Source organism: Aphelocoma coerulescens, chromosome 2, assembly GCF_041296385.1.
Source record: "Aphelocoma coerulescens isolate FSJ_1873_10779 chromosome 2, UR_Acoe_1.0, whole genome shotgun sequence".
Taxonomy (NCBI): Eukaryota; Metazoa; Chordata; class Aves; order Passeriformes; family Corvidae; genus Aphelocoma; species Aphelocoma coerulescens.
The window spans coordinates 93,475,024-93,487,427 of record NC_091015.1 but is presented as its reverse complement, the minus strand read 5'-3'; the positions used below and the strand labels follow the sequence as shown (position 1 = coordinate 93,487,427).

The window sequence follows — 12,404 nt, the reverse complement described above, 5'->3', positions numbered from 1 at the left end:
CCATTGCTAACAGGTTTTTATTACCTTTCAGAGATGAGCTCAGATGTTTTCTTGAAAATGGAACGTTAACTTATCTCAAGGTTTGTTTCTCGAGAGACTCTTCAACTGCGGAAGTAGCCCCACCTAAATACGTGCAAGATGTCCTTAGGCTTTGTGCTAAGGAAGTTGCCAGAGTCCTGCTGAAAGACAGAGGTTACTTCTATGTATGTGGGTGAGTAGGGTGGAAATGGACTGTTGTGAAAGAGAGTAGCAGAAGTTTGAGGCTTTAGAAAGGCTTAGAGCTGTCTGAAAGAAAGGACCAATATCATACTGAAAGAGCTTTCCTGGAAAGCCTGAGTGTCATCCCTATGTCCGCTCTTTTCCAGTATAATCTTGAAATACAGCTTGTAACCACACAGTTCCACTGATTGTTTTAGTCACTTATTATTTATTTTCCCTTTTTTTGTTCAGTATTCAGTTAAGTTATAGGAGGTTTCAAGCTGATAGATTTCTCTTTAGAAAATGACATATATGAATAGATGTGATGAGAAACTGCTCAGCTGAGAGACAGTAGCAGTCTTCTGCTGTGTTCCAGGTTTGGGTGCTCCAGAATGCTAAAGCTCTGTCATAGTAATAAATTTTACAGTGGGAAGTTCTGTTTGTGGATGCTAAACTTACATGGAGGTTCAAGATGCTTAAAAAGTTTGTTGATAAATGTACAAACTGTTTAAATATAGGGCCTGATGTAAATGTGTTCTCCTGCAGGTATAAATGTTAGCTATTGGTATTAAAAAGAACATTATTAATAAGTGAGTGGTTTGGTAGAGGTTTTTTGTTGTTCGTTTTTTTTTTTAAATGTTGGAACCATTTAGTGATATAATAATAAAAACTCATTCAGCAGGTCCAGTTCTTCCTTAAAGAAACCAATTTTTCTCCAATAGCTCAACTAGGGTTGAGCATGCCAAGAACTATGTAGTGTTTGATTGTGGGAAACCCTAGTTAATGTCAATGCTCAGCTACATGAAAACTCTGTGAGAATCATGCTGTACAATATAAAAGCTATATTTTTGTTCGGGATTTTTTAAATGATCCTTTCCTGTATTGTCCTCTGAAGCTATTGATAAATGGAAAAATACCTTATTATGCATTTTCCTCCTCTGTTTTTTATTTTTCAGAGATAAGAAGCATATGGCTGATGATGTAAGCGATGCCGTAGTAGACATTTTAAGCATGGAAATGGAAGCTGACAAATTGGAAGCAATGAAAATTCTGGCTATGCTTCGAGAAGCAAAACGATATTTGCAGGATGTTTGGAGCTAAATATTTAGCTTTTCCTGTGCCTTTGTAATACAAAAGACTTCCTTTCACCCATATATTTTTGACTAAAAGTTATTGTCAAAATTTCTGTCAGTAGTCATACACAAACGTTAACTTTCTCTATTGACCTTTCAAACAGAAACATGAAACCTTTTAAATGACAACAAACCAGGCTGGCCTTTGAAGTATATGGTTTTTTAGAGATGTTACATAATGGACTGTCTCAATGCCTTGATTTTCTCATCCTAAGTTTGGGTTGCTGTATAAACTAAAAACTTTTGCACTTGTACAAGCATAATTGTACGTTGACATTACATCATGTATCTTTTCCTATAATGTAGACATAAAGAATCTACAGAGTAAATATGTTACACACTGATCTGTGTTATCATGAAATACATTACTGACTTGCCAAGATTTATTTGACCACTTTCTAGATACTTCCTGAGACCACTTATATTTTTTCATCTTGCACAATGGCAGTGACTGCCAAAAGGAATGAATGTCCAGGATGTTGCACAGAAAGGTTACTGAAGAATTTCAACTCAAAAGTTCTCTTTAAATAATTACCTTTTTCATCACATCATTACATCATGTCTCAAATTTTGCAACACACCATTCTAATACTTATTAGATCTTCCTGCATAATTCTTTCGAAATTGTTTTCTATTCCCATCTCTGAAAGGTTTGTGGTTTAATTTATGAGCAAACTCACCAGCTGCACTGAATTTGGTTGATGGAATAATATTGCTTGGTAAATACTTTCTCAGATTACTAAATAAATAATTTTTAAATTGAAGATATAGTAAAATAATGGTGGTTTGAAATTAGTTGCATTTACCTGTGGCCACCCACTGCAAAAATCAAGTGGCCAAAAGCAAATCACTGAAGTGTCTGGTCTTCCTTGTAACAACGGACATTTGGAGTACAAACAGGTGGAGAAGTAAAAGTAAGTAATTTACGCTTCTCTTCAGAGCCCTGCTCTCTTCTCTCTGCTTTTTTCTAACTTCTAAACATCTATGTTGTCTCCTCAGTCCCAAGCCATGCTTAGACCTTTAAAGATAAACACAAAGTATGAGAAAATATTTTAGACAGATCATTGTTTATTTCCTGGGGGGAATTGTTGTTTTGCTTTGACTTACACATAATCAGAACCACATCACTTACTGCAAGTTTTGTGGGTTTCTGGCGATTATTAGTTAATTGGTAGGTAAATTTTTTTTAAATGGAAAAGTTTGGATGGTCAGTCAGAATAAAATCGTGTTTAAAAAAGAAACATTCCAGTGAAGTGTCTGGAATTAAGGTTATGATATAACCTGTGCAATGATTGTTTAAATAACCTTGGAAGACATCAACTAAAATTTTGTACAGAAGTCCTTCAGCAGAGTGCTTATATCAATCTCCATCAAGTAATCTCTACAGAAAAAGCTCCATAGGGAGAGGTGGCTTGCAGTAATTGCAAACTGCACTTTTAACCTCTGGCTTATAAAGAAGAAAAGAAGTGCTGCTTTTTCAAAAGTACTCCAATTTTAAACTTTCATGGAAATGACAAAGACAACGCAAATGTCAACGTTTTGCATCAGTGAATCAGCTTTACATATTTTTGAAAATTATTAATAAAAGAAAAAGCTACCAGCATTGGAATAGTAAAGATAAATCTTTAACTGCCTTCTGTTGGATGGGGTTTGTTTGGAAGAAGCACTTGTTATATGATGTTGCATTCTCAGATAGAACTTAGGGTCTTCTGTTCCACTCAGAAGCTCTTGGAGATTACAGGAAAAGCAATGATTTTCTGACTGCGAGTTGCAGCTTTCACCATATCTCTTACAGCTGCTCATTTTCCTGTCACTTACATCCCACACTACAGGAGTTGCAGTGACCATTTTGGTAATGCTGCAGGTCATTGCCTGGCACCCTGTGGGATATTTACAGCTGAGTGTCCTTTTCTGATTATGTGTGTTGCATTTGACAGGGTCTGATATACAGCTGGTATCCATGCATTTCACCTCTCCTTTATCAATCCTCTACAAAATTAAAACATTTGGATTTAGTGGTAAATCCTTAGTTAAGCATGTGAGCTTTATTATGATCTCTTAGAACCACAAAAAATGGCTGCAGGTTATTCTTAAATTTATAACTGCATGGTGCAAAGTCCAAAGCTCAAACTAAAATAACCCCAACAAACACCACTGTGTTACCTGGAGGAAGTATTTCTTTCAGTGACATTGAACGAGGAGGACTTTTAAGATACAGGAATCATGGAGATGGAAAAGGCTTGCAGTAAAAGCTATGTTTTTCTTAATTGAATTGTGTTTCTCTGTAATTAGATAATGCTGATTTATGACTCCTCAGTGTTTCTTTTAGAAAAGCATATAGAGTGGATTTTACAAAATATCCTAAACCTAAGTGGGGATTTTTTTTTTTTAATGTCTTTCAATTTTCTTCTGTTAGAGCAATACCATGTATGTGCTTTTCCTCAAAATTACAAAATTCATTACAGAATACCTTTGTTATTTAAAAGAAATAGTGAAGATGGTGTGCTGTTATATTTAAGAGGTTTGTGGTTGTCATGTTGCTAACAAGAACTGGTGGTCGTGCTAAAGCTGCTGTTCCAGAGCATTCCTTATGGCTTATTTTCTCATTAGATTTTTAATGCTATTCTGGATTTGTGAAATGGGGTCAATACTGAAATTTCTCTTTTAAACTGCGGTTACAAAAAGAGGGTTAACTTCTCAAACTGTTAAATTCATGCTATTTTTTTTTCAATTTGCTGCTTCAGAATTAAAGCTGGCTTTCCTGCACATGGAAGCAGAAGTAGTATTGGCGTGTTTCTTGCACCTGTTTTTCCTTTCCTTTTCCTTCCCCCTTCTCTCCCAACTTTTCAGGAAATCTAAAATATTGCCAAAATAGAATGAATAGGCTTTTTTAGCAGTTTCTGAAGATACTGAGCATCTTGAGAAGTTTCTTTTGAAAAATTACAAAGCCAGATGAAAGAAATGGCAGAATCACAGAACATCGCTCGTGTGTCCACTTTAAGGGTTGAACTACTGAATGGCACCTTAGGTATTGAGTGGCACAGGGATGAGGGGTTGGGGAGCGGTTATTGGGAGTAAAAGTACAAGTTGATTAGGTCTCAAAGCAAAATAAGCTTGTGGAGTAAGGTGGGGGCTGTGTTGCAAACAATAGTTTGTAGGCAATTTGGAAATAAGGAAATAAGATTTTCCTTTCACCATTTCCAGTTACCAGCAGCCATGATTTGTGATGAATCAGACAGTGTTTTACACAAAGTGAAATGTTTTGTTCTAAGGAGGTTTAGATCACTGATGAAACTTTTTGAGTAGTTTTGCAAGCACTGGTTTATTTAGTAAAATTGGCTTGTCCTCCGTAAACACTTGTTCTGCTCAACTTTGTGAGCAGGCTAATGTCAAGTGGTGTGCTATGCTTGTTGAATCTGTTTCAAACAGAAGCCTTGTATTTTTCATCAGTCTGGGGAATGTGTAGAGAATATTGCTGTCTGCTTATTTCCTTTGGAAGTTAAGCCCCCAAAGTTCCAATTTTACTGTAGGAACTGCAAATGGGGAATAAAAGTATTAGTTAAAGAGAAAGTAGGTCTTACCAGTGGTGTAATTAGGAATGATGCTTCTAAGTTTCTTCCTTTCTGTCTTTGGTACTTACGTTACTCTGTCTGAGAGCCTAAAGTAAAGAAGATGAGCAAAGCCTCCCAGTTCAGATCACTGCCTGATATGGATTGGCATAATGTGTCTACCAGGGAATGTTCCTGTCCTCAAATTTCATCCCTGAAATAATGCACTTTTAAAGGTATTTTAAAATAACCCCGCAAGCCTATATATGTCAAAACTTATTGTTTTGTTTTCATCTAGGTTATCTGAAGATGAGGCCACATGTGGGAATGTGTACCTTTTAATATGTGTGAACCCACAACACAGATTTTGTAGTAGAGGCCTTGTGTCTGCAACCTCCCAGCCCTGATTTTACAAATGACTGCACAAGTGTACATATATATATATCTATATATACAGAAGTTCTGCAAAGTCATGAGCTATTCCTTATTCCTGTGACATCCTTTTCACTCTCCAGTTATTCTCAATGTAGCTATACAGCTGATAATTAACACATCAGCTGCTGCTTATAGTCAGGAATGTGGTGAAGTCATGTTGTGGGATTTTGTATATTTGTTTGCTTGGTTTTTTGACAAGGTGTTTTTTTTGTTACATCCACTGATAGGTATTAGCTCCAGATATGTCCTGTTTTTTGGGAGACTCATGGACAAAATTATTTCTGTCTTCATTGCCTAACAGAAATCTCCATGTGGCTATTTCTTCTGATGGAAGTGTCTTCCTCTCCCCTTCATTCTTCTATAACTATTTTAATATGTTTATCTTGTGCTTTCAGATTGTTGGGAGTTTTTTTGTAGTGCCCAGCAATTATAACTGGTTTTCATTAAGACTTCTAAGAGCATTTACTGGGCAGGTTATGTTGTTCAGTTTTTATTCAACCACTTAGATCATGACAGTGAAAGTGTTACTATTCCAATGCATTTAATGAAGAAAATTACCTTATTTCTGCTTGCTAGGTGTTCTTCAGTTTCCTGCTTGTTCTTTGCCCTCATTCATATCGCTGCACAGGGCAGGAGATGCATGGCATGCTGAAGTTAGTGGCAGTGGTGCAGGTTTGATGTGGACTCTTCCATTAACTGGTGTTTCATTGTGCTCTTAGTTACTGTATTATATTTCATACTCTGGAAATGCCATCTTTTTTGAAACCTGCCCTGAATGTAATGCAAATTCTTTTCCAGCAGTGATATTTTATGCGGCCTAATAGCAATTACTGTTACAATACAAAGATGTGTTGTCACATAAACCATATGGAAAATACACACTGCATGTTTTATCTGAATGTTGGGCTGTATCCTTGCTAATGCTGCTTCCCAGATGATAATATTTCTGTGCTGTTGAGGATAGAAATATTTTGTCAGGCTCCATGCTTGGCTAAAGTAGTGTCCATAGCAGATAGCATATTAGATGCCTGCATCTGAAGACTTCGTCCTTTTTAAAACCTTGGTCAACACCATGCCAGAGATAATTTTAAATGTATCTGACTCGCAAATAATATCCTGTTTGAATGGACAAATTCAGCTGCATGTCTAAGTAGTGATGAATTGTGCTAAATAGACCTATTCAGTCCATTGTTCTGTAGCTGAGTTTTTTAAAAGAAGAATAAAAGAACACTTAGAGCGGCAGATATGAAATGACCTACCTGTAACTCAACTTTGAGCTTTATGGCTCTCACAAAGTCATATGCTTTCAATTTTTATTTTCTGCTATGTAAAAATTGATGTTCTCATTGCATATTTATGCATTTAGCAGTTTGGTATGTTGATGGCTTTGCATAACCAATTTATTAGTGTCTCAGTTTCACTAGATCTCCTTTGCATAAAATGGACTTTTTTTTTTTCTTTTCTGAGTAGCTCTGTCATTCTGCATCTTAACCCCGACAGCTTCAGATTTTTCCCTGCTCCTCAGATGGAAAAATTCTGTGACTCCATCTCTGGATCCATTTCATTCACTGCAGTTATGCATCATCTGAGTTGGGAAGACCAAAACTAAATCTAGTAGTCCAGTTCCAGACGTGACAGTGATTATACAATAAATAGCAATAATATTCTCAATGTAATTTTATATTCTTTTCTGGGTTTTGGAGTGTCATGGAGGAATGAAAATGGGAGAACCACTGCATGTCTGCTAGTGATTATAGGAAGAATATTACATCACTGAAAGTTATGATCCAGAAGCCCTGGTTATGAATCTACATTAGCAGAGTAATATGAACTATTGATTTGAATCTATAAATTGCACTATTTGATAACAATGGTTTAATGTAAGAGCTATAGACAATTTTAATGAATTCTGAGAGTCTGCTCTCTAGTTGAAGAAAATGTGTAAATGTATGAAGCTACTCAGTATTATTAGAGTTGCCTTGCATAAAGAAATCAAAATGCTTTTAAATTGATGGCAAAAACAGAAGGGACAAGTTGGGGGAGGGAATTTAATGGACCACTGCTGCCATCTATCCAGTAGAACCTTTCCCCTGATGTTTGCTTTAAAAATTACCACATTTTTTTCCTAATAAAACTTGTATGTTGGAGTTCAACAGTATTTTTCCATTATAAGATTTTCAGCAGCAGCGTCTTAAGCACTGGTATGTGACTACATGTGATTGTGCTCCTGCTTTGTTTCTGGCCAAAGCCAGATTAATCTCCTAAAAGAAAATATTCAAGACATGGTATGAACTTCTGCAATTCAGTACATCTGGGCAAGATTGTCCTCAGCAGAGCTAAATTAAAAATAAACTGGTTGTCTGGGAGTCAGGCTGCAAAAAAAGGGTGCATGCAGGCTTCAGAAAGACAAAGTATACATGCCAGCTGGCCTAATAAACTGCATTTTGTTTTATGTTTTTACTGCTGGGCTTGTGCAAGGAATGATTACATTGCTATTTTTTGAACCACATATTGAGGCTCTGTAGCACTGAAGAATAGTCAGCTTTGATCTGAAAAGAGATCCAAGGAATTGTGAGTTTCAGATGACCTCTTATATTCCTAAGGCATCTGAAGAGAGTGGTTGGCACTTACTTGTAACATTGATGTGCAGGGTAGGCAACATGTTTTTCTGTTTTATGTCAATAATTCCAATGGCAGCATCGAGGTTGGAATTCTGTCTTTCTTTTCTGGGACTTCTGTTGCACTAAAGTGCAAAGCAGCCAGGAGTCAGCAATGGAAAAACCTTTTCCTGTGTATTTCAGAAATAATTGCTATAAAATCCCCATTTTTTAATAGAATACTCTATTTGTCTCTTAATTAATTGATTTTCTTTGTCTCTGAACTCATGCTGGGGAGTTTCTGCAGACTCTGGTTTGTCCTCTGCAGAGGATATGCCCTTCTTTTTCTCTGACAGAGCATTCAGAATAAAGAGATGGAATATTATTGTTTTCTCTAGCACTGATACTGGTAAACTCCTAGAGAATATGATGGAGATAGCCATGTCATCCTTTGGGTTTGTTTAATTCCAGGTTCAAAAAATGTCCTGTCAAGGGAAACAAAAAATATACACACATGATATACACACCTTCAGCACTGGTTGTGAGATGACAGCAGAACGTGTGTGCATCCTCTTTCTTATCACCACCCATGCAGGGGTTGTGTGTGTGTAAATCATCCCCAGGCAAGCCAGCAAATAAGCAATCAATGATCAATGTAGCGTACACAGATTTTTCTTGCTGTGAATCTGCCCTTGGCACATTCATCAGCCTTTTTTTGAGAAAGGAGGAGAAGGATCATTAAAGCAGGTATAATGAGTATTGCTTTTCAGTATACATGGTTTTCATTCTCGGATTTTTGTCTCCTTGCTGCATGCTGGGGTTGAGAAGATTCCTTGACAGAGTGCCTGTGATTCATTGCCTGCATTGTTCAGAGTAAACACAGTGGCTTTCCTGAGACAGACAGCCCGGTTTATCTCTGCTGGCAAACTGCAGCAGAGGAATACAATGAAGGCAGTTCTGCTGCAGGTGGACTTATTCTCTGAGGATGCCGAGGATGCTTTCACTGCTGTCAGCTGCTGCGGACTCTGCTGTCTTGCAGTCAGATTTAATTTGTGGTTGAAGTTAGACAAAAATTCCACCAAAGTCAGCAAGATGGGAAATGTGCTGAACTAACACGGTCAGTCACCTGCTTTGAAGGATGTGTGCTTTCTGACCAGCTTATGTTCCTGGTGAGATGCTGTTTCAGAGAATGGCATGCACATCTGCCTTCAGTGATTTCTCTGACCTCTCTGTGAGAGTGTGTCCCTGTGTTGCACACTACTGAGGATATCAGCAGCTTCCTGCCCTCCTCAAACACTCTTGCCGTGTTACACAAATGCAACATCACTGATCCCTCATTGCCTGGGCCATGGGCAGTTGCAGCACCAGAGAAAACATTTTGATGGTGTTTATAATACCTGCCTCCTTTAAGGTGGGGATTGATGAAACGGGCAAAATGCTTCTGGAAATGGCAGCCTGTGTGATGTTAGAAGAAGTTGTCTGTCATTATCTTGTAGAAAAAAAACCTTAAGGATACCACAAATTTGCTAGGGGGAAAAATCTAGTTGCTTTAGAGGAAATTGTTACTCTAATTAAAATAAGGCAAAATATGAATATAAGAAGTGAACAGGGATGCAACTTCTGAGCAAATAATACTGTCAATGAGCAGAAATTTGTACTTGGACACTTGCAGTTATGTTCTAAATTAGATCATGAGTGGATGGCACAACCCTCTGTAACTCAAGTCTTTTGTGAAATCATTGGTGAAAAAATTATAATGTTAAGGGTGAAGCATAAAAGAAATCCTTTGTGTCTTTATTACAGATGACTAAATACATTTTTTGCAGTGTGCCATCCTCATTGTGTCATGATGAATAATTATTGCTATGATCCATTGTTGCCTGTTGTATTCTAGTCTAGCTGATACCTGACATCCCATTTCTGCAAATTTTTACATTCGATCTGCTCTACTTACCTGCCATTAATTATATATTCTTCTACTCTGTTCTCACAGTTTTATTTGCCCTAATTGGGTCAGAAAAAGAACACAAGAGCTGTAACTAATTTTTCTCCTTTTATTTTTGTGGTTGTATTCTTCTGCTCATGTGGACATGCATCAATAGCACCTATATCATAGAGAGAGAGAGCAAATAAAGAGATACCCATTGGGATGACCTTTGTAAGGAGAGTTGAAAGTATCATGACAATGTTCAAAAGTAAATAAAAGATCATTTTAAAATAAAACAGTAGGAGCAAAAGCAAAATGAGGCTGTCCATTGATTTAAGTTCATAACCATTTTAGAAGAGCTGAAAATGATTGCAAATCTAGATACTGTTTAACAAATTTAACCTCAAGCACTTCTATTTATCATTTTTGGCCGGTAGAATTAGCTTCATTTCAGAAGCAATGACAGATGGACTTCTTGATTTATGATATATTTTGGCGGAGGCTTGAAATAGCTTCTTAAAACCCTTGTAGCAGAAATCTTTTATATTAACCTATGGGAGGTTTGATCTCCAACAGAAGGTAAGGCAAATTCCTCATGTAGCCACTAAGTAACATCTTATAAAGGAGATTTCATCAATCTTGATGCTCTGTTTATTGGTTTTTTTTAAAGAGATATAATCTTTTGTAGTGCTGTTAGTAAGATGAAAAAAAAAGAACCCCAACCAAACCATCAATGATTTTGAAAATGTTTTAGAGCAGCAACTTATTTTCCAAGACTGGTCATTTTGGTCCAAACTTGGATCTATGCTTCTTAGTATGGCTTAATTGTATTAAAAATGGCCATTTAACAATGGCAACAATGTCTCAGAAGCTAGGCAGTGAAAGAGTTTGGGAGCTGGAATTCTAGGTCTGTCTGGGAAACATTCATGAACATTGGTCCTTCTGCTCTCCCAAAGATAAACACTTATCAGAACTTCAAAAGATTTTTCAAGTGAGCTTAATTATTTACACTTCTAATTTTCCTGGATGCACGTAGAAAACTGACCCTGTCCTTAGCATTTTAGCATTTGAGTTTATTGCATTTGAGTTTATTTGGTTATCTTTCACTCTCTTTCCTTGCCCACCTACTCTTTCTCATTGCTTTTATCTATTAAAATATGTGCTAGGTTTGTTTTTCGGCAAAAACAAACAACAAAGGAGGATTTTAGAGACCTTGCCCACTCATTTAAGAATGCTATACAGGAAGTCAAAGAGCAACAGGAATTAACACTTGCAAACGATGGTGAGGACACCAAGAAAACTCTAAATCAGTAGCAAAAGGCTGATCAAAGAAAGCATGGCCCATGGCTGAGTAGGGCTGGTGCTCTAGCACCATTTGAAACACACTGGGTGGAGATACTCAGTTGCTGTTTTGCCTCAATCTTCAGCAGCAATGTCATTCAGGCCTCTCTCCTTAAAGAGAAGGAACTGCCAGCCGTGGATGTAGGTCAGATGAGATCAGGAATCACTTGAGATCAATTCATTCAGGCCCAGAAGACTGGATCAGGCTGCATCCAGAAGTGCTGAACTGGCTGGTGTATGTTATAGTGAGGACACTCTCCTTCATCTTTGACATGCTGAATAGAGTGGGGAGATCCCCAGGGGCTGAAGGAGAGCGAGTATTCTCCAGCTTCATTTCAAACTAAAAGGACAGCTAGAAAAGTGACAGACTGATCAGCCTCTCTTTGTTCTCTGTAAAACTCCTGGAGTGAGTCTCCTTGGAACACATTTATGGGCAGAAGATTGGGAAAGTCAGCATGGATGTAAGGAAGGTATAGCATGTGAGTTCCTTTTAGAATAACATAACTGAATTGTAGATAAGGAGACAGCAGTAGATGTTTTTACCTTAACTTCAGCAAGGCTTTTGGCACTGCCATCCACAGTATTTCTGTATCTAATTGTTATGAGCTGACCGTGGTCAGCTCCCAAGCACCACAAAATCCTTCTTCACCAGCAGGACTGGAGAAAGAACAGCAAGAGCAAAAGTTAAAAAAAATCATCAATCAAGATCAACAATTTAACGAGTGAAGGCAAGAAGTGGGCAAACCTCCCCCACAGCAATGGTGTGAAGGCAATTGCTCAGCACCTCCTCCCAGCACAGCAATGTCTCGCAGCCCTCCGAGCAACAGCTGCCTCAGAGCACCGAGTGTGTGGAGAGCAGCTCTGCACAGTCTCTCCAGACTATGTCATCCATCTGGAGAGGACGACACAGAAGGCTTGGCAAACCCAAGCTAAATATATCAGTGTGCCCTGGAAGCAAAGAGGACCCAACAGTTTCCTGGGTTGTATTATGGGCCAGTAGGTTGAGGGAAGCAACGCTTTACTCAGGACTTTTAAGACCACATCTGGTATATTGTATCCAGTTTTGACCCCTTAATTCGGGAAAGACTGTGCTGGGGGGATCCAGTAGGAACTGTCTCATACTTAAGACTCAGCAAAAAAAAAAGTACAGCAGGATGTAGGTGACTTTAGATCCCTATCAGGGTATTAATACATGGAATTGGCTATGATTTTTCTTTTACTATGA

General features: G+C 37.7%; 1 protein-coding gene across 5 annotated transcripts in view; it reads left to right on the top strand.

The window, feature by feature from the left end:
* The window catches only part of MTRR (5-methyltetrahydrofolate-homocysteine methyltransferase reductase), a 31,732-nt gene extending 27,628 nt beyond the window's left edge, over positions 1–4,104 (top strand). For 4 of the 5 annotated variants that reach the window (XM_069004064.1, XM_069004065.1, XM_069004067.1 and 1 more), the window contains 2 exons: positions 32–211; positions 1,155–4,104. In XM_069004064.1, coding sequence (XP_068860165.1) covers positions 32–211; positions 1,155–1,299 — 325 coding nt within the window. In that variant the 3' untranslated portion in view covers positions 1,300–4,104. Of the gene's footprint in view, positions 1–31; positions 212–1,154 lie in introns of those variants that run through there. The other variant, XM_069004068.1, reaches the window with a different exon arrangement.
* Positions 4,105–12,404: the final 8,300 nt, after the last annotated feature.